Raw genomic sequence first — 23,659 nt, forward strand, 5'->3', positions numbered from 1 at the left:
TGACACAATGAAGATCTGCCTGAACACTACAGACAGGGTACATTTTATGCAAACACAGATTCTCAGCTCCCCCCACCAACCAAAGAGAACTAGTAGGATTTTACAGGAGAATCTAGAATAGGAGTGTCTAAGAAAGGTAAACTACATCCAAAAGGTGTTCGCCTAATTGGCCTGAAAAAGTAGAAACACACTTTAAACCTGTCAGACACTTCGCTGAAGACGCTGTCCGATATACGACTAACTGCAATGCTAACTTGTTTGATAAATGTCCCCCCAGAATGTTCAAAATCCCAGTGAAGGCACTTAACTGAACAAAAAAAAAATAGTAATAAAAATACTAAACTCTAAAGCAGGGGTCTCAAACTGGCAGCCACCCAGCTGTTGCAAAACTACAAGTCCCATCATGCCTCTGCCTGTGGGAGTCATGATTGTAACTGTCAGCCTTGCAATGCCACATGGGACTTGTAGTTTCGCAAAAACTGCTGAAGTGCCACCAGTTTGAGACCCCTGCTCTAAAGGCTCCATTCACACCTAAGCGTAGTGCGTCGATAGCTGCTGCACAGTGTTTTTTTTATTAAGATTTTTTGGGAAAAAATGTTGGTGTGGCACCATTTATTTGAATGGGCCTCCCTCCGCTCCAAAACAAAGCTCAGGTATCCAATCTTGGCACAGAGCAAGGAGCCTTTAGCATTGCGATTTTTGCCGTAAATAGCACGTTCAACAATCGCGGCAAAAATTGCACCGCCGTTTGGGGTGCTATTAAAAAGAAGACGCGTCACCCGCACGTTCGGGGGTGAACGGAGCCCAACATAAACAAGGAGTCATAGTGATCTGAGAACATATATATATATATATATATATATATATATATATATATATATATATATATATATATATATATATATATATATATATATATATATATATATATATATATATATATATATATATATATATATATATTATATATATATATATATATATATAACTATTGAAAACAGCAGATTTGATATCAGGAAATGCAGCTTGTTTTTACAGACTTCGGCTTCTTTCCTCCGATTCCTGGGGCCTTATGTCGACACGCTCCACACTGAAATACAACAGGAGAGAGAGGTCAGAGTGTATTAAAATAAAAATTAAATTAAAAAACGCCAAAGAAAACCTGGCATTGCAAAATACAGAAGTTATTTTATTCAAGAGAGAGTCTTTACTTATCTCACCCACTTTTTAAACCAATATTATTATTATTATTATTATTTTTTTTTTTTTAAATAAATCTATAAAAAATAAAAAATGAAGTGAAATTGATAAAACGTGAGAGTGTCGAAACCCAGAGACCACAAGACTCAGGAAACGGTAATCTAAAAAAAAGTGTCCTGGTGCGCTTAACCAAGTGATTAAGGCGACCACCAAGCATTCGAAGTATTCACAGCGCTTCACTTTTTCCACATTTTGTTATGTTGCAGCCTTATTCCAAAATGGATTAAATTCATTATTTTCCTCAAAATTCTACAAACAATCCCCCATAATGACAACATGAAAGAAGTTTGTTTGAAATCTTTGAAAATCTAATAAAAATAATAAACAATCCCATGTACACGGCAGGAGCCCGCCATACTTGTGTACACGGCAGGAGCCCGCCATACTTGTGTACACGGCAGGAGCCCGCCATACTTGTGTACACGGCAGGAGCCCGCCATACTTGTGTACACGGCAGGAGCCCGCCATACTTGTGTACACGGCAGGAGCCCGCCATACTTGTGTACACGGCAGGAGCCCGCCATACTTGTGTACACGGCAGGAGCCCGCCATACTTGTGTACACGGCAGGAGCCCGCCATACTTGTGTACACGGCAGGAGCCCGCCATACTTGTGTACACGGGTGTAAAAAAGGATTTTTGTACTCACCGTAAAATCCATTTCTCTGAGTTCATAGACGGACACAGCCTTCATTGACCTTAGGGTTATGCTTCTTCCTACCAGGAGATTTAGGCAGAATTCTACAGCACTTAAGGTGTTAAAAACTTTCCTTCATGCTGCTCCTCCCAGGGGGCGTGGCTCCCCCAGGCATAACCCACACCCTGCTTTAGCAGCCTCAGTTCGTAACAAGCAGTACAAACAAAGGAGGGGTGGGTGCTGTGTCCGTCTATGAACTCAGAGAAATGGATTTTACGGTGAGTACAAAAATCCTTTTTTCTCTTTCGTTCATAGACGGACACAGCCTTCATTGACCTTAGGGACGTCCCCAAGCAGTGTCAAAAAAATTTGAGGGGTGGGAAAAATAACACAGCAAAAACAGGTTACACCCCAAACAAAAACCGGAGTTACTCAACGGAGGAACTCCAACCTTAAACTGCCGCCTGTAACACCCTGCGGCCAATGGAGGCATCCGAAGATGCACTCACATCCACCATATAAAACTTTGAAAAAGCGTGGACCGACGACCAGGTCGCAGCCTTACACACCACACAGAGGCTTGGTGTCGGAAGCCCAAGAGGCCACGATCGCCCTGGTCGAATGCGCCGTGACCCGAAAGGGAGGCGCCCGCCCCTTCAGGGCGTAGGCCTGAAGCACAATCCGTCGGATCCACCTGGAAATGGTGGCCGACGAAACTGCCAGGCCCTTACTGGGACCGGACACAGACACGAACAGCGAGTCCGACATCCGGAACGGAGCTGTCGCCGACAAGTAAACTCGAAGGGCCCGAACCACATCCAAAGAATGTAAAGTGGCCTCCTTCGGGTTCTTCGGCTGAGGACACAAGGATGGAAGAACAATGTCCACATCCAAGTGAAAAGCCGAAACGACCTTAGGGAGAAAAACGGCTGCGGCCGCAGCACCACCTCGTCCTTACGGATGACCAAGCAGGGAGCCTTGCAAGACAAGGCCACCAGAACAGACAGACACCCGTCTGATCGAGGCAATTGCTACCAGAAATAAAATCACCTTTTGTGACAATAAAACAAAAAACCTCCCGAATGTCCTCAAAGGGAGCATCCCGAAGCACTGAAAGGACTAAATTCAAGTCCCATGGGGGTAATGGAGGGCGCACCGGAGGGGCCACCTGCCAGACCCCCTGACCCAACGCACGCACCCAGGAGTGCTATGCCAAGGGTCGCTGCAAGTAAAAAACAGCCAGAGCAGAAATCTGGCTCCTAACCGTACGTAAGGCGAGAGCCTGAACCACTCCCTGCTGCAAAGACAGCAGAATCCTGTACACAACGCATGTACGAGAGTGCCAGTTCATCTCCCCACAAACAGAGAAGTAGGCCTTCCATGTATGAGGAAAAAACCTACGTGAGGTAGACCTCCGTGCAGGCAGCACGGTAGAGACCACCGAGCCCAATAGGCCTCGGTCCTTAAGCCCCTGGCTCTCAACAGCCACGCCGCTAAGGCCGGTGGCTGTGAAACAGGGTGGAAGATTGGACCCTGTAACAGAAAATCAATTCCCAGGGGAAGACGCTAGGGGGCGTCTGCCAGCAGACGCACCTGGTCCGCGTACCAGAAGTGACGCGGCCAATCTGGGGCAATCAGGACCGATAGAATCCCTACAGCTTCTACTCTGCGCAGCAGGCGAGGAAGAAGCTTCCGAGGAGGGAAGGTGTAAAGTAGGCGACAGCGACCCCAAGGAGCCACCAACGCGCCTGACGCGTCCGCCCACGGGTCCTTAAACCTGGCCACGAACCGTGGCACCTACCGATATAGAGACGGGACGCTAGAAGGTCCACGTCCGGAGTGCCCCACTTTCGGCACAGACCCCGAAACACCTGCGGGTGGAGAGACCACTCTCCTTGGCCCAGTGCAGTGCGACTTAGGTAGTCGGCTAGCCAATTCCGTATTCCCGGAATGTACCCGGCCGATAGAGCCGGAACGGACCCTTCGGCCCACCGAAAGGATGCGCGCGACCCCCGTCGCTGCAACAGAACTCCGTGTGCCTCCCTGATGATCAACCTACGCCACGGACGTGGTGTTATCGGACAGGATCCTGACCGGTCGGCCCTGTAGATCCAGGGACCACCTGGTAAGGCAAAGCTTGATTGCTCGGAGCTCCAGAACGTTGATCAGTAGGCAGGACTCCACCTGAGTCTAGTGCCCCTGGGCTGACTGGGTGCCCCAAGCGCCCCTCCCCAACCGGAGAGGCTGGCATCCGTCGTGACCACTGTCCAGTGGCCTGCAGAAAAATGACTTTCCGGCCCGAAGCACCGGAAACGCCAGCCACCATACCAGGGGAGACATGATCAGATGACTCAACTGAATCTGGTAATCCAGAGATGACGGAAGCTAGTCCCATCGTGACAGCAGTTCCCTCCGTAGTACCCTGGCGTGGAATTGGGCATACGGAACCGCCTCGAAAGAGGCTACCAACTGACCCAGAACCTTCCTGCAGAATCGCAGAGATGACCGCTTCTGGGTCGGCAACTGCTGCACAGCAGATAGCAGAGTCTGAAGTTTTTCCGCTAGGAGAAAAACACTCCCGCCCCGGAGGAATCCAGGACCAGTCTCAGGTATCCCTGAGACGGAATCAACCCTGATTTCAGGACAATCCAGAAACCAGCCGAACATTCGGAGAGCCTGACACGTGATAGACACGGCTCCACCAATGCAGAGCTCGAAGAAGCTCGTAGGAGAATGTCGTCCAGACATCCCATGATAACAAACCCCCGCTGTCACAGCCGGGCCAGTATCGGTACGAGCACCTTGGCGAAAACCCGCCGAATGGGAAGGACACCATTGAAAATGGTCCCCCCCGACCGCAAAGCACAGAATCTCTGGTGGTTTGAGGATATGCAGGTACACGTTCATGACATCCAAGGATGCCAGAAAAACCTGACAAAAACAAAACGAGGGACTTGAGGCCCAGGATCGACCGGGCCCCATCCTCCATGGGGACACAAACAGAATGGAGTAAAAACCCCGAGACCGTTCCAACGAGGGAACTGGCACAATCACTCCCCTGACCAGAAGATCCTGGACAGCCCCTGACTGAGTCAACCGGCGAACCGGAGGAGGCCAGAAGCCGGAGGGAAAAAACCTGTTTGGCAGACAAGAGAGAAACTCAATCTTGTACCCCAAGGAAAACACTTCGCAATGCGAAGCCAGTCTCCCACCCGAGACACGGGCGGGAGCAGACCTTCAGGCGGAAGCAGGTATGTCCGCAGACTTGTTAGGCATGCGGTATCCGGTGCGCTGCTACCCCGCAGCGGGGATTCAAGCACCATGTAGACCTACCCCCACCGCACAGGGCGAGCGAAAAAACGCTCGGAGGTAGGCAAGGAGGGTCCTTGCACAGGGCGAGGTCCCTAGCCCTTCCCAAACCGTGGGAACAGCATGCGCTTACCACCTGTGGCATCCTCAATGATGCCAGTCAGGGAAGACCCAAAAGGACCGTTCACCCTTAACGGTGATCACCAAGGCCACCTTAGAGGTCCTTCTTCCAGCTCCTGCAGCAGGAGCTTCGCCCTTTTTGTCGGGGCCTGCCAGGGCCCCGGCCAGAGCCGGCCTCACCGCCGAACCCACCACCGTGAATAGGGAGCGGGCCACGGCCTCCACTCTCCTATCAGCGGGATCCTGAAATACAGGAGCCCCTTCCACAGGCAATGTGGTGGCCTTGCGCAGTCTGGACACAGGGGGGTCCACTGGCGGAGGAGAGACCTACTTTTTTTTTTTTAAAGCCCCCCTCAAGGGGGTAACGGGTTGCAAAGTTTGACAAACTTTTTGCGGTGCATCCCATTCCTTGTATAACATATAGTCCAAATAAGGAACACAAGGAAACACTTCAGCGATGCGTGGTAGTCTGCTGGTACTGACACGGAGGTGTCTCCGCCACATCCTCAATTTTTAGAGCCTCACGCACCGCAGAAACAAGAGCTCCAACAAATTCTTGCCAGCAACTGACTGCAGCAGAGTCATCCTCACTATCCATAAGGGTTAAAACCCGCAGCCTCTGACATAACAGAACCAGAAAAAAACAGCGATTCTGTGTCATCCCCAGAAGCAGGCTTCAGGGAGGGGGCGCTTTTTTACCCCCCATCCGGGCACTAGCTGCTTCAAACCTGGCAAGAAACCCAGGACAGCCAACATAACAGATGTGGCAGGGGGAGGGGCGGTAAGGGTTAACTCAGGCATAGCTTGAGTTCCATAGTGTCAGCGCTGAGTCACCCACCCTGCAAGGCAGGACAAAAAAACCCCACTGGTCACCTCCTTGCTGCTATTGCAGAGCATGGGGGCCCCCGGTATTCACCACCCCACCCAGCTGCAGAGGGAGCTGAAAAACCTCAGGTGTGCTCTGATGTGCTGACTGTGATGTGTATTCACCTCATGGAAGATTCACAGCACTAAAACTGTAACAGCACTAAAACTGACCAGAGGCTGTGCCGAGTCATCTCAGGGAAGAATCACATCGTTACCAAGGAGATTTCCAAGACGGCCGCTGTCTGAGGTAAAAATTACCTCATAGAACACAGCAGCACTGACTGCTTTGTTACCTCAGAAAAGAATCACAGCGTTACCAAGGAGATTTCCAAGACGGTCGCTGTCTGAGGTAAAAATTACCTCATAGAACACAGCAGCACTGACTGCTTTGTCTGTTACCTCAGAAAAGAATCACAGCGTTACCAAGGAGATTTCCAAGACGGTCGCTGTCTGAGGTAAAAATTACCTCATAGAACACAGCAGCCCTGACTGCTTTGTCTGTTACCTCAGAAAAGAATCACAGCGTTACCAAGGAGATTTCCAAGACGGCCGCTGTCTGAGGTAAAAATTACCTCATAGAACACAGCAGCACTGACTGCTTTGTTACCTCAGAAAAGAATCACAGCGTTACCAAGGAGATTTCCAAGACGGTCGCTGTCTGAGGTAAAAATTACCTCATAGAACACAGCAGCACTGACTGCTTTGTCTGTTACCTCAGAAAAGAATCACAGCGTTACCAAGGAGATTTCCAAGACGGTCGCTGTCTGAGGTAAAAATTACCTCATAGAACACAGCAGCCCTGACTGCTTTGTCTGTTACCTCAGAAAAGAATCACAGCGTTACCAAGGAGATTTCCAAGACGGCCGCTGTCTGAGGTAAAAATTACCTCATAGAACACAGCAGCACACAGCAGCACCCCCCAGAGTAACAACACAGTCCCCCTAACAACACACGGGCCCCGGTGGTAACAAAGAAAACCCAGGAGGCCCCCCTTCACAGCCACTACCCAGTCAGGGGAAGGAGGGAGAGGAAGGGGAGAGAGGAAAGCAGGGCGGACCCTCAGTCGACCTCCCCAGGGAAACCACCAGCCAGACCACTTACCTGAGTAAGGGGCCACTACTTACCTGTCCTGCGACTACCCGGCTGGAGGTATCCCAGACAGAACCAACGTCCGTAAACGGCATGGCTGTCGGCCAGACACACTGTGACAAAGCCATAGAGACCGGTCATATGTGTGCCCTAGAACCAAAGTTCCCCGGCCGCCCCTGGAGCAATGGGGCCTGTCGTGGACGTCCCAAAGCTGAGCTGAGGGCCGGCACACGCTCGAAGGCCGAACATGGGGGGACTACAAGAGTCGAGGACCCAGCCTGTCACCCAGTCGGCTGTTGATAGAAGAATCGCAGGATTCAAAAATGCAGGAACAAAATAATAAAAAAAGCGAGAAAAATCGCCAGAAAAAAACTCCAGAGTCCAGGAACTCCAGAGATAGCCTTGACCTCCTGTCGTTAGGCAGAAAACAAACTGAGGCTGCTAAAGCAGGGTGTGGGTTATGCCTGGGGGAGCCACGCCCCCTGGGAGGAGCAGCATGAAGGAAAGTTTTTAACACCTTAAGTGCTGTAGAATTCTGCCTAAATCTCCTGGTAGGAAGAAGCATAACCCTAAGGTCAATGAAGGCTGTGTCCGTCTATGAACGAAAGAGAAATATATATATATATATACACCCGTGTACACAAGTATCGCGGGCTCCTGCCGTGTACATGGGATTGTTTATAATTTTTAATCGATTTTCAAAGATTTCAAACAAACTTCTTTCATGTTGTCATTATGGAGGATTGTTTGTAGAATTTTGAGGAAAATAATTGAATCCATTTTGGAAATAAGGCTGTAACAGAACAAAATGTGGAAAAAGTGAAGCACTGAATACTTTCCAGATGCACTGTATATAAACGGTCATGAAGGACCTCCATAGTGATAATTGACTCCTACTGCACTCAATATAGTTTTTCTTTTGTAAGCGATCCAGTGGCTAATGAGACGCTCAGAACGCTTTCATGAGAAAGACAGCCACCGGCCAAAAAAAAACAGAACAATACCAGGGTTATGGATGATATTGTCTACCATAATCGCGTTAAACCACTCGCAAATCGCAACTATATATATATATATATATATATATATATATATATATATACACACACATACATACATACATATATATACACACACACACATATTGCGGTCAGCAAGTGGTTGAACAGGCATTTCTCTTGTGCCAACAAGATATTCAGAAAGGTGTACGTATGCATGTATACGTATTGCATAATAAATATATTTTATAATTGGCCCAGACATCCATTTTAACCTCTATCAGTTACTATACACTTGGGCTTTATAAAATTCCCTCCCAAATATTTTATAATCAACCACAGCTTTCGTAATGAACAAGAAAAAGAAAAGTCAGGGAAAGAAATAATAATTTTTAATAGCCTCAAATTCCCCCGCATCACACCAAAGAAGTGCCTGCACCATTTTTGGAGCCACACTGAAATTCGGTGCAAGAAAAAACGCACTGTATTTGGGGGGGGGGGGGGTGTTAACTTTGTAACAGGGGAAGGCATGAACACAAAATCCATGCCTTACCTCCTGACAGAACAGCGATTTGCCTTGTTTACATTGGCAGATCGCTGTTCTGCCACTGTGGTGGATGATCGGCAGGTGCCGGCAGAGATCGAGTCGGCAGTACCCGCAGATCAGCTCCTCGCCGTATATAAAATCACAGCAGAAGAGGGTCGCTGGCAGCACGCGTGTGTGACCCAGAAGTGTTGAATCACTTACCAAGTACGTGATCAGGCGCAGCAGTGCCACAGTAAAAGTATACTAGACTGCCAGGGTGGCGTGGTGCCACATGGCCGACTACAAGCAGGTTGAACTACTCACCGATAATAATGATGATGATCACCGCAATGACTGCTATCAGTATAGCCCACATCTACAAAATGAAGAGAAGAAGAAGAAACATCACTGTATAGAATATCCATATTCTACCAAGGTTCCCAACACCCTTCACAGTATACATGCTGTGGTCACAGGATTGTAAAATCAGTCATTAAGCAACATTTATTCTAAATTTGCAGACAGTATCCCCCATGACAATAAGATGATGATTTAGACAGATATATTTCAGGTACAGACAATTTGTAAAAAAGTTCAAACGGATGGGGGAATTTTTTATTTTATTTCACGGCATTTAGTATAAAAAAAAAAGTTAAAGTGGAGGTTCACCCTCAAAAAAAATTCTGACATCACATGGAGTAGAGCCATCCTACCGACAGAATGCTGGTGTTTTTTTTTTTTTTCTCAGCACATACCTCGTTATCACGATTTTCACCTCACGGCAATTCCGCGGGACTGGGCGTTCCCAAGCACTGCCTGTGATTGACAGGCTTCCGAACGGTGCATACTGCGCGTCACAGGTTGCCGACAGAACCCGAACGTCGGTGCGCAGGCGCCGTATAGAGCCGCACCGACGTTCGGGTTTTTTCGGCAATGATAACGCGCGATAACGAGGTATGTGCTGAGAGAAAAAAAAAAAAAACACCGGCATTCTGTCGGTAGGATGGCTCTACTCCATGTGATGTCAGAATTTTTTTTGAGGGTGAACCTCCACTTTAAGGGAAGGACTGTGCTCTTAAATAAATAAAAAAAATAAACAAAACACAAACAGTCAGAGCAACCTGGAGGCTACCACTTGTCCTGAAAATGCTCTTTGTCTGGCTGTCAATGCCAGAACTGACAATCAACCTGCCTAGTTGACAAAAATAAAATAAAAAATAGGAGCCGGAGACACAGAAGCAGGAGTGAGGTACTGCTGAACGAGGAGCGTATAGCATTAAGTCAATGAAACTCCTGGGATATTGATCTGGTCAGTTAACCACTTGCCGACCGACACACACGTTGATACAATGGCACGGGCAGGCAAATGGGCGTCCCTTTAAATTTGCCGCCCACCGCGTGCCCCGTGAGTGTGCTCGCGGGTCCCGGAAACTCGATGTTCCCGGGCGGCCCACAATTGCGGTTGGCAAAGGCAGAACAGGGGGGATGCCTTTTGTAAACAAGGCATTCCCCTGTTATGCCTAGTGACACGTCAGGGATCTACTGTTCCCCATGATCGGGTGACAGCAAAAAATAAAAAAAATGCAATGCAAATAAGTTGGGACAAGTCCACTCACCTTGCAGTTTTTCCACCAGTACTTTCGCTTTAGCCGAGCTGCGCTGGTCTCAAACTGTGAGGCTCCAGCCTGAAGTGCATCTGCCCGATCATCCAAGTCAGTCAGCTTTTGATCCCTCTCCAGAACTTTGTCCACATTGACTCGCATGATATCCACAACCTAAAAAACAAAAAAAAACAAACAAGTGCACGTATGAGCTTTATTGCATAGTTACATCGATCTGACTTTGGGATTATTTATACAGTACTGTGCAAAAGTCCTAGGCAGGTGTAAAATACTGTATACAAGAAGTTTAACTTCTACTAGATCAGGGGTCTCAAACTAGTGGCTCTCCAGCTGTTGCGGAACTACAAGTCCCATGGTGCATTGCAAGGCTGACAGTTACAAGCATGACTCCCACAGGCAGAGGCATAATGGGCCGCCAGTTTGAGACCCTTGTACTAGATACTTATCCATCATGCCATACATTTAGAGAGGCGTAGGATTGGCCCCAAATTTATTCTACTGCAGGACAAACACCCCAAAACATACAGAAAATGTCACTAATAACCATCTTCAGTATAAAGAAGAACAAGGAGTCCTGGAAGTGATGGCTTGGCCCCCACAGAGCCCCGACCTCATCATGGAGCCTGGATTTGGAGGCAGCCGACATCCACAGAACATCTGTTCTTAGTTCTCCAAGATGTTTGGAACAACCTACCTGCCGAGTTCCTTCAAAAACTGTGTGCAAGTCTACCTAGAAGAACTGATGCTGGTGTTAAGACAGGGGTCACCCCAAACATTGATTGACCTTTTTGGGCGCCGGGCATCCGAATTACAGCAGCGCAAGGGAGGGGGGGGGGAGCAAGGTGGTTGGTGTTTTTGAAGCACCTGATTAGAGCCATAGGCTCCAATACAGGGATCCTCAAACTAGGGCCCTCCAGCTGTTGTAGAACTACACATCCCATGAGGCATTGTAACACACCGACATTCACAGACATGAAGACTCATGCTCTAATAGGTGTCAAAAAAGGTAAAAAGCGGACGTCATGCTGGGTACTCGCAGTTCACCCAGGAGTATTCGAAACGCGAATGAATTTTCGCCTACCCAACACTGAACCGCCTCTCTGCCAATAAGGTGCTCGGGTCTGTTACCCGTTCACCTGATTGGCGGAAATGACAGGCGAAGTGATTGGACGTCCAATCATAGGAGAGGACGGGAGAAGATATTGAGGACACCGCTCGCTGCAGTCACACGCTGCTCCACAGACAGGGTAAATGCCAGGCAGACGTCAGCCGGGGGGGGGGTTTGGGCACAGATTGATGGGCACAGTGAGGCTGCCATTAATGGTTTTTTTTTCAGAATTTTTCAGTTTGCACCCCCCTCAAAAATTGAGCATCAAGTCGCCACTGTCATGCACACGCACCCTGCCAATCTGTGCTGTGATTGGACACAGCACAAGTTTGCCAGCAGATTTCAGCCAATAAGTTTAGCTCAAACCTGCTGATCAGCCGTGTCCAATCACACACACAGAGTTCTGTGTTTACAAATACAATGAACAGCAATCTGGCTGGCTGTTTTTTCTCCCTGAAAAGCAGGGGAAAAAAAAAAAAAACACCACAGCCTGATAAGTAAAAGCAGCACACATATTACAGGTAGGCACACAGTTAACCCCTTGAATGCCCCTAGACGTTAACCCCATCCCAGCCAGTGTCGTTAGCACAGTGTACAATATAATCACTGTATTGCGGTCACTAGCGATGTCGGTGTCTGTTAGTGCCAGATCGCCCGTCGCACCATCACAGTCACCGTCATTACCTGTAAAGTGTATATAGCGGCATACATTCCAGTACATTTACCATAATTTGTAGACACTTACTGGGACGTCAGTCCGTTTATCCCTTGCCGGGCATCGGATCTGACCTTTCTGGAAATCATTGACGTGCCGGAGAGGGCAAAGAGAAAAATAATACATTGCTGAGCTAAACTAAAGCTGGTCATACACGAATTCCGGGGGTTGCAAGAAAAAAAAAAAAAATTCACACAAAATTGCCCCATCAACAGACAGAGCCGACAGACAGCGATTTTTCGCTAGTGGCTTTAGCAGCCGCTTGTGATAATCGCAAGCGAATCCAGCAGGCTGCTTGTACCCAAGGTGATGACCTTGGTACATTTAGACTGCCCCTTAGCGATTCGAATCTCGGCTGGTTCCCATTGAAGTGTGTATGGCCGGCCTTAGTCTAGGCTATTCTTGTGGTTTCTTCACAGGCAAAAAAATAAAATAAAAAATGGCTGCATACGATACCCACCTCGTTCACCTGTGCCTGCGTCTGTTGGAGACGCTTGTTGCTGCTGCCAGCATCACTAGGAGCTGCGGGTGATGACCTGAAAGAGAAAAAAAGAGCGAGATTAGTAAGTGGTAAATTGAGCTTTGGAAAGTCTTTGGTTTTATTTGACATGCGTTTTCCCTTCCAGTGCTCCTTGCTGTGAAGACCAGTTATAGGTGGGGGGGGCAGGGACCGTTTTTGTATTGTAGACCTATAGCTGAGCACTGCTATTTTTTCAATTTTTGCTCCAATGGCCGTGCTGCGGCTCGATCTGTCACCCCCCCCCCCCCCCCCGTATCCACTGGACAGAAAGGATGACAGATCATTGTACCAGGCTGGCCATGGTACCATGTGATTGCTGTGACCAATCACATGACCGTTCAAGACAATGAGCGGTTTTCATTCATAGTGTACCATTGTGTTCATCTCTAAGATTTGCCACAGTGATCACATAGTACAGACAAGGCCAATCACAGGGCATCTGTACCATGTGATAGCTGTAGCTAATTACATATATCACATTAGTATAAACTGACAATCAAATGCCATTTATAAAAAAAATATTGCTTATAACAGTGATAAACAGTGTTATAAGGAGTGTTCAATCCTGATCACCTCCCTAGAGGTGTACAGTGTAACTATGGTAACAAAGCATTGGTCAAAGTATGAACATTTTTTTATATATATATATATATATATACATATATACACATACACATACATATATATATATACACACACACACACACACACTACTACTACTACGGTAATTCTCTGCTTCCACATTGATGGAACTATATCTGGAAATCAGCTCCTAACCCCTTGCCGACCAGCGCACGACAATATACGTCGGCACAATGGCACGGCTCAAAAAATTGGCGTACAGGTACGTCTCTTTAAGATGCGGCATTGTGGGTGGGCGCGCGTGCCCACCGCGAGTCTGACTGCGGGACCCGCAGACTCAATGTCCGTGGGGATACCCGTGATCGTCTCACGGAGGGGGAAAAACAGAGAAATGCTGATATAAACAAGCATTTCCCTGTTCTTCCTAGTGACAGGACACTGATCATAGCTCACTGTATTTGAGAGCGGTGATCAGTGTCGTGGCACACACACAGCCCATCCCCCCCTACGGTTGGAACACATCCCTAGGACACACTTAACCCCCTTCAGTGCCCTCTACTGGTCAACCTCTTCACTGCCATTTTTACAGTAATCAGTATATTTTTATAGCACTGATAGCTGTATCAATGACAATGGTCCCAAAATGGCATCAAAAGTGTCCGATGTGTCCGCCATAATGTCGCAGCCACAATATTTATGCCATAAAACTATCCCCTATTTTGTAGACGCTATAACTTTTGCGCAAACCAATTAATATACGCTTATTGCGTTTTTTTTAATAAAAAATATGAAGAATACGTATCGGCCTAAACTGAGAATTCGTTTTTTTTTTTTTTTTTTTAATTGGGATATTTATTATTTTTGTTTATAGCACAAAAAACAGAACCGCAGAGGTGATCAAATACCACCAAAAGAAAGCTCTATTTGTGGGGAAAAATTTACGCCAATTTTGTTTGGGAGCCACGTTGCGCAATTGTCAGTTAAAGCGATACAGTGCGAATCACAAAAAGTGGCCTGGTCTTTGGCCAGCCAAATGGTCCAGGGCTGAAGTGGGAAAAAAAAAAGTATTTGAATATTTCAAATATGCTCCTTTCCTTCAGGCCGTACATGTTACATTCCTCCCAACTCCCCACGTCTCTCCTAATAGGTTTTTATCTCTCAGACGTTGCAATGCCAAAAACACCCCCCCCCCCCCCCCCTTCAGCATGTTTGCACATGTTAAAGAATACCAGTTTTATGTGAACAAGCCTCAAAACTTAAAGGGATAACAATTCAACTCCACTGTATATTTCCATAAAAATAATTATTGCCCGATTGCAAATATTGAGTACTGTCTGCAATCCAATTTTTTATTTGCTCCAACAGAAGTCTATAGATCCCTTTCATGTAATGCAACACTGCCACCTAGTGACACACTGCCACCTAGTGACACACACACACAGCCACCTAGTCACACACACACACACACACAGCCACCTAGTGACACGCTGCCACCTAGTGACACACACACACAGCCACCTAGTCACACACACACACAGCCACCTAGTCACACACACACACAGCCACCTAGTCACACACACACACCTAGTCACACACACACACACACACACACACTGCCACCTAGTCACACACACACTGCCACCTAGTCACACACACACTGCCACACACAGCCACCTAGTCACACACACACACACACACAGCCACCTAGTCACACACACAGCCACCTAGTCACACACACAGCCACCTAGTCTAGTCTCACACACTGCCACCTAGTCTCACACACTGCCACCTAGTCTCACACACTGCCACCTAGTCTCACACACTGCCACCTAGTCTCACACACTGCCACCTAGTCTCACACACACACACACACACACACACACACACACTGCCACCTAGACACACACACACAGCCACCTAGTCACACACACTGCCACCTAGTCACACACACACAGCCACCTAGTCACACACACTGCCACCTAGTCACACACACTGCCACCTAGTCACACACACTGCCACCTAGTCACACACACTGCCACCTAGTCACACACACTGCCACCTAGTCACACACACTGCCACCTAGTCACACACACTGCCACCTAGTCACACACACTGCCACCTAGTCACACACACTGCCACCTAGTCACACACACTGCCACCTAGTCACACACACTGCCACCTAGTCACACACACTGCCACCTAGTCACACACACACACTGCCACCTAGCTGGGAATAATGATCAACATTTAATTTGGGTACAGAGTTGTATGACCGCACAATTGTCATTTAAACAGCGACAGCGCTGAAAAATGGCCTGGGCAGGAAGGGGGTGAAAATGCCCGGCATCGTAGAAGTTAAAAGATCTACTACTGACAGCGTGGTGCCGGATACCACAGCATTGCTTCAGAGGTCTTGTGGTGTTTTTCTGTGGGGTGCTTTGGAACAAAAGGGGGGGGGGGGGTCTACTCAATATTAGATTGGTGGCGATAGTCATGGCCGATTGGTGTATAGCTGCAGACTGGACTGTAATGTCACATCCGCTCACTAGGTGTCAGTGTAGAGCACACTGGTTATATAAAAGTTGCTGTCCTAGTAGGATTTTTCCCTGGCAGAGCTCCATAAGGTCACAATGATGCACTCTGCTCTGTATTAAAGCTCACGCCCTGCATTTCCCTATAAAAACAACCTACCAATACAGGGACTTACCCAACCGCTCACTGTATTAGGAAACTTCATCACAGCGCTATCTATTGCATGTACAACAAAGCAACTTTCCAGAGGGAAATGTTCATTCATAAAAATACATCAAAACTCAGGGAAATGCACAGTGTGAATGGCACCATTAAAAACGGATTGCATGCATTTACAGTGCCTTGAAAAAGTATTCATACCCCTTGAAATTTCCCACATGTTGTCATGTTACAACCAAAAACGTAAATGTATTTTATTGGGATTTTATGTGATGGACCAACACAAAGTGGCACATAATTGTGAAGTGGAAGTAAAATGATTTTCACAAATATGTGAAAAGTGTGGGGGGTACATTTGTATGGCGCCCCCCGGAGTCAATACTTTGTAGAACCCCTTTTCTCTACAAGTCTTTTTGGGGATGTCTCTACCAGCTTTCCACATCTAGAGAGGGACATTTCTGCCCATTCGAGAGAGAGAGAGAGAGAGAGAGAGAGAGAGAGAGAGAGAGAGAGAGAGAGAGAGAGAGAGAGAGAGAGAGAGAGAGAGAGAGAGAGAGAGAGAGAGAGAGAGAGAGAGAGAGAGAGAGATATTCCTGATACACCGTCGTCTCTTATTCTATCCAGAACGATTCAGTTCGCATGCGTTGCGCTATACAAGTCATTCATTTATGCGGCTGATTCATAGAATAATTTCCGCATAGATAGCCCTAAGATCCGACAGGTGCAATTGACTTACACCGTCGGATCTTAGGATGCAGTACCTCGGCCGCCGCTGGGTGGAGTTTCCAGCGTTGGGTATGCAAATTAGCAGTTACGGCGATCCACGAAGGTTTTTCCCGTCGTTACGTCGGCACAGGTCTTAGTTTCCCGTTGCAAAGTTAGGGTTGCTATTAACATGGCGTAAAATTACTCCACCATGTTAAAGTATGCCCGTCGTTCCCGCGTCGATTTTTAAATTTTTTTTTTCCCGGCGTAAGTACGTTACGCACGTCGCGATTCACAAACACGTCGCGCCGACGTAATTTCGCGCAAAGCACGTCGGGAAAATTGCGAACGGAGCATGCGCAGTACGTCCGGCGCGGGAGCGCGCCTAATTTAAATGGTACCCGCCCCATTTGAATTGGGCGGGCTTGCGCCGGACATGTTTACGATACACCGCCCAGACAAGTGCTTTGAGGATCGGCCACTTAGACTGAAAACTTGCGGAGGTGTAACTTAAACGTGGTACGTTGCGCCGCCGCAATTGTACTTGAATCTGGCCCAGAGTATATATATATATATATATATATATATATATATATATATATATATCTATAAATATATTTCTGAGTAATTTTCTAGCAAGCAAATAATGATTTTTACATGTAGGAGGAGGGAAGTGGTTAAAGGTTTAACAATGCCATTGCAAAGGAGTCCTAGTCAGTCCCAAGTATGAGATTACAGCAGTAATGGAATTACTTGCTGGGGGGGGGGGGGGGGGGGGGGGAACAAACAAAAAGAGACATTTTAAAGTCCCAACAAGCTGCTCCACTCACATGACAGTTAAGGCTCGTGATAAGAAAAAAAAAAAAAAAACCCTCTTCCCACATCCATGCTACATTCTGAGCCGGGACTCTAATGACACTTCTATGTACTCTGTAGTGACACTTCTGTGCAACAACAGTCAGCTGACTTCATTCCTTCCTGACACAGAGAGTTCAGCTAACTGTTATCACTGACACCCAACAGACAGCCCTGAGAACTGTCGTGTTTGTAGGAAGGAACTCTCTGCCTTCCTACAAACTTCACAATGCAGCAGCTTACGAGAACAGGTCAGTATTTAAAGGGTCAGTCCACCAAGAGGTGATCATTCAGTTGCATTAGAAGGTTTTCTGGATTCTTATACCCCCCCCCCCCAAAGTTGCAATCATTCACAGCTCCAGCATGAAGAAATGCAGGGGGCACACTTGTTTTCTGAAGGTGTTGAGTATTATACTTTTAAGCTCGGTTCACACTGTACACCACATGTGAATAGCGCAGGAAACGCACTGCTATTTGAGCCCATTCATTTTGAATGGGCTCGGTTCGCATCGCACAAAAAAAAAAAAAAAAAAAAAAGTGCATGCATCTTTTTTTTTTTGGGGGCGCCGAACCAGAATTGCATTGTCGATCCAGTGCAGCCTGTGTTTTGGGGGTGTTAACTTTGTATTGACACTCGCAGCAGATTGCACTCGTCATACTGCGGCAGGTCGGCTTGTTCCTACGAATTGGCCAAGCTGTACATGAGCTCCTTTAAGAGCCATAGCATAGAGCGCGGCAGGTCGGCTTGTTCCTACAAATTGGCGTAGCTGTACATCAGCTCCTTTAAGAGCCATAGCAGAGAGCGCGGCAGGTCGGCTTGTTCCTACGAATTGGCGTAGCTGTACATCAGTTCCTTTAAGAGCGAGAGAGAGATGTCTCCTTCTCCTCCAGTCAGCCCCCCCCCCCAGTTGGAAACACCTCCCAGGGAACACATTTAACCCCTTGATCGCCCTGTAGTGTAAACCTTTCCCTGAAAGTGACATTTATACAGTAATCAGTGACTATTGTTTAGCTCTGATCGCTGTATAAATGTAACAAAAATTGTTAAATAAAGTGTCAAGTGTCCAATCTGAATGTCGCAGTCCCGCTAAACCTCACCCGCAGATCATCGCCATTACTAGTAAAAAAAAGAAAGCTATAAATCTACTCCCTATTTTTTAGACGCGATAAATTTTGCAAAAAACAATCTGGTTATAATGCACCGAAACATATTGAAAACCAATTAGAAAAAAAACGCATCCAGATCGCAAAAGTATGGTGTGAACCAGTCCCGACCCAAGACTTGTGACTTGGAAAAGGAGCTTTGTAGGATCTTCTCTTGCAGCGGAAATACTTAAAGTCTGAATATCCTTAAGGTCGGGTTCACACTTGTGCAACGCCGGGAAACCCTGCGAATCCGCTGCCGCTTCACGCATCGCACACCCGACTCGCACGGCAGTTCACATTGCCGTATGCGAACTGCTGGGGAGTGTCAATACATTGTTAATGACACCCCCATTTCAGCTTGCATATCGCACTGCGAACTGTCAGTTCGGACATGAATCGAATCGTATATGTGTGAACACTCAAGCGATCCGATTCTGGCGCGGACAAAAAAAAAAAATAAGGGTCCTGTGCGAGTTTAGTCTGAATGCGATTTCAGCCATACTATGTGTATGGCTAAAATTGCATTGCACGTGATTTGCCCTGCAGTGCGAATCACATGCAATTTTGCACCACGCAGCAGTGTGAACTGGTCCTAAAGCGGAGTTCTACCCACAATTTAAACATTGCCCCATACGTGTTTTTTTTTAGGTCGATTTACCTTGTTTTTAATGGCATTTTTGTCCTCTTCCTAAAAACCTTGCCGCGGCGAGGTATGCCTTTTCCGACTGCGCATTGGTTCCTGGGAGATGCGTCAACGATCCCAGGAGTCAATGAGCATTGCTGGCTGGTAGCATCTTGTTATTTTCAAACAGGAAATGACGCCATGCAGGGTGGTCGATGCACCTAAACCCGGAGGAGGGACCCAGCATTCGAGCTGCATGATAAATAGTTAAAAAAATAAAAAAAAAAGGCAGCCAGCAAAGATTATCACAACATTGCTCATCTCTGAGAGATGAAAATAAATATTGTATCATTTTAATTTTAGATCAAAAGGGATAATCTTCGGTCTGCAAATGAGGGCAGTTTAACCAAGGATGGTTGCATTCTGCAGAAGGGGAACAAAGTCAATAATAACTGCTGCAGATCTACATAAAAAGGTGACATTTGGCAATTCTGAAAAAAAAACGAGACTTGACAATCATGGGGGTAACCTTATAAAAAAAAAAAACACCAAAACGAAAGAAAATAAAAATAAGAATAAAAATAAAAAAAATCGCTGATCGCCACCATTACTAGTAAAAAAAAAAAATATTAATAAAAATGCCATAAAACTACCCCCTATTTTGTAAACGCTATAACATTTGCGCAAACCAATCATTAAACGCTTATTGCGATTTTTTTTACGAAAAATATGTCGAAGAATCTGTATCGGCCTAAACTGAGGAAAAAAAAAATGGTTTTATATCTTTTTGGGGAGATATTTATTATGGTAAAAACTAAAAAATATATATATTTTTTTTCAAATTTGTCGCTCTATTTTTGTTTATAGCGCAAAAACTAAAAACCGCAGAGGTGATCAAATACCACCAAAAGAAATTTCTATTTGTGGGGAAAAAAGGACGCCAATTTTGTTTGGGAGCCACGTCGCACGACCGCGCAATTGTCAGTTAAAGGGACGCAGCAATATGGTCCGGGGTTTAGGTGGTTAAGAAACAAACCGATAACCCTGTGCTATAGAAATAAAATATGAAGACAGTGGGGGGGTCTCTGGTAGGACGGTGGTCTGGAATGTACCCGGACACTACAGGCTGTGTGCCGATTGTATCTCAGAGTCAGCAGGAACACACACAATGTATAGTACAGCAAATTCCCCGACTAATATGATTGGAAACAGAAGGCCTGTCATGCACTTGAAGCGATTCTACACGGTTAGATAGGACTGACGGTCTTGTTAAAGCGCGACTATGGCCAAAGTTTAAAATCGTATTCATCTATTGGAGGGAGGGAGGGGGGATTGAAGGGGTTGCTTGACCTCTTGGACACAGACAGTTCCCGTTGGGGGTGTCGGAGGGGTTATTGTTCTCCAGAAATCCTATCCTTTTTTCGTTCCGTGAACTTAGGTCTAGTACACCCATGGGGGTTTTTTCTTATATATAATTTATTGTATGGCAACGGTAGCCCTAAGGGATCCTATAGCATATTGAATTATTCTTTTATCTAATTATAAATTATTAGTTACACCTAATTTTTCTTCTTTGCTTATACAAACTGTTTTACTCTCACCGTATGGTGATGAACATAAGAAATGGATAGATATGATGGACAGTTACTACGACAAGAATGTCTAATATGTGGAGTAATGCACTTGCTTTATTGTTTTTTTTTGTATATTATTGACTTGTATACTGCTGTTATAGTACAAATGTATGTACTTTTATTGAAAATAAACTTAAAATTGAATGAAAAAAAAAAAAAAAAAAATCGTATTCATTTCTACATTGCATATGAATGAACCATTTTAACCACTTCAGCCCTGGAAGGATTTACCCCCTAATGACCAGGCCATTTTTTGCAATAAGACCACTGTCAGTTTGACAATTGTCGTGCAACCTTGTATCCAAATAAAATTTACGTCCTTTTTTTACCCCACAAATAGAACTTTCTTTTGGTGGTATTTGATCGCCTCTGGTTTTTATTTTTTGCGCTGTAAACAAACAAAACAAAAATGTTAACTTTCTGTTAGAATACATAAAATATATATATGTGTGTGTGTATATATATATAAAATATACACACACACACACACAGACTAAAAATGTATTCTAGGGCTGTGGAAATTAAAGATGAATTTCTTGATTAATCGTAAATTTTTTTGATCGATCAATATTCTTTTGATCGGTACTAGTGGTGCAACGGATCGTAAATGATCCGTGATCCCAACACCACGTGATCCGCAGAGCTCCGCTGCTGCCTCAGTCATAGAAAAGGCTGTGGCTTCGGCCTAGCTCCTGGAGCGGCGGCCATCTTGGTCCACCCGGCGGCAGCCTAGGTGAGCCTAGAGCGGCGCGCTGACGTCATCACCTGGCCTCAACTGCTCGTGTTTGGCCGGCTGGGGGAGATGTCTGTGGATATTACAGTGGGGACTATATATGGTGGTGATCCGAAAAATGTATGTGCATTATAATTAATCAGAATTGGTAGATTAAAAAAAAATAAAACGATTAAATCGAACACAAAAATTTTAATCAGTAACAGCCCTAATATATTCCCTTACTGAGGATGGCGGCGCGGGATCTGCAATGATCCGGATCGGCATCGGCGGGGCCCATCATCAAGGGTGCCTAGGACAGATAAGCGTCCTTATTTCAAGTCAGCAGCTAAAAAAATAAAAAATAAATCGCGGTCCGTTGCCCTTTAACCACTTGCCGACCGCTGCACGCCGATATAGGTAGGCACAATGGCTGCGGTAGGCAAATGGGCGTACAGGTACGTTCCCCTTAAATCTCTGACCGCGGGCCCCGCAAACTCGATGTTCGCCGGCAGCATGGGACTGAGACAGAGAGGCAGAAGGTGGAGATGCTAATGTAAACAAGGCATCTTTCTGTTCTGCCTAGCGACAGGACAGAGATCTACTGCTCCCTGTCATCGGGAGCAGTGATCAGTGTTGTGTCAGTGATAGCCCACCCCCCCCCTACAGTTTAAATCACTCCAAAGAACACACTTAACCCCTTCAATCGCCCCCTAGGGTTTAAAGGGTCACAAAAGACAGACATTTTTTTTTTTTTAAATAACAAACATGTTATACTTACCTCCACTGTGCAGCTCGTTTTGCACAGAGTGTCCCCTAACCCTGTCTTCTGGGGTCCCTCGGCGGCTGTCTCGGCTCCTCCTCACAAAAGCTTTCTACCTTCATGCAGCTCGCATGGTGGAAAGCTTTTGCGAGCACGCTCCCGTGATAAGCCGACTGCATCACTCGGCCCCGCCCCCCGGCGCGCCACGTCATCCGCTGTGATTGACAGCAGCGCCAGCCAATGGCTGCGCTGCTATGAATTCGTCCAGCCTAGCCAATCAACGGCCAGGCTGGGAACCTAAGACGATCACATGGACGGGCGCGGGACTTTCGAGGGGTCAGGCAAGTAAAACCATTGGATGTTTTTTCCCCTTAATGCATAGGATGCATTAAGGTGAAAAAACATTTACCTTTACAACCCCTTTAACCCCTTCACTGTCAGTGTCATTTGCACAGTAATCTGTGCATTTTTATAGCACTAATCGCTGTATAAATGACAATGGCCCCAAAGATGTGTCAAAAGTGTCTGATGTGTCCGCCATAATGTCGCAGTCACGATAAAAAAAAAAAAAAAAAAAAAAAACACAGATCGCCGCCATTACTAGTAAAAAATAAAAAAAGGTAAAAAACTATCCCCTATTTTGTAGACGCTATAAATATACGCTTATTGCGTTTTGTTCATTTTTGGAAGAATACGTATTGGCCTAAACTGAGGAAAAAATGTTTTTTTATATATATTCTGATATAGCAAAAAGTCAAAAATATATTTTTCAAAATTTTCGCTCTTTTTTTGTTTATAGCGCAAAAAATAAAAACGGCAGAGGTGATCAAATACCACCAAAAGAAAGATCTATTTGTGGGGGGGGGGGGGGGGGGACATACATTTTTTTGGTTGCCACGGACGGCGCAATTGTAAGTTAAAGGGACGCAGTGCCGCATCACAAAAAGAGTGCTCTGGTCAGGAAGAGGGTAAATCCTTCCGGGGCTGAAGTGGTTAAAGAAAAAAAAAAGGAAAAAGTTCAAAACAATATAATAATATACCTTCCCATCTATTTACTAATGCTCGCAGCACACATGTTACAAATAGCGAGTGTTGATTGAGGGAATGAAGTTCCACTATAACTGAAAAGAAGAGGAATGTGCTTTCACTTTTACACTGAGGTCATCAGGCTGGTACCGG

At 46.2% G+C, this 23,659-nt stretch overlaps 1 protein-coding gene across 1 annotated transcript in view; it reads right to left on the reverse strand.

The window, feature by feature from the left end:
• Positions 1–962: 962 nt before the first annotated feature.
• VAMP3 (vesicle associated membrane protein 3) overlaps positions 963–23,659 on the reverse strand; it is a 31,507-nt gene continuing 8,810 nt past the window's right edge. The window contains exons 2-5 of the mRNA XM_040326485.1: positions 12,711–12,786; positions 10,422–10,580; positions 9,130–9,181; positions 963–1,090 (exon numbers count right to left, since the gene is read on the reverse strand). Of these exons, the coding sequence (XP_040182419.1) occupies positions 1,071–1,090; positions 9,130–9,181; positions 10,422–10,580; positions 12,711–12,786 (307 nt within the window). The 3' untranslated portion in view covers positions 963–1,070. The remainder of the gene's footprint in view (positions 1,091–9,129; positions 9,182–10,421; positions 10,581–12,710; positions 12,787–23,659) is intronic.

This window comes from Rana temporaria, chromosome 10 (assembly GCF_905171775.1).
Source record: "Rana temporaria chromosome 10, aRanTem1.1, whole genome shotgun sequence".
NCBI lineage: Eukaryota > Metazoa > Chordata > Amphibia > Anura > Ranidae > Rana > Rana temporaria.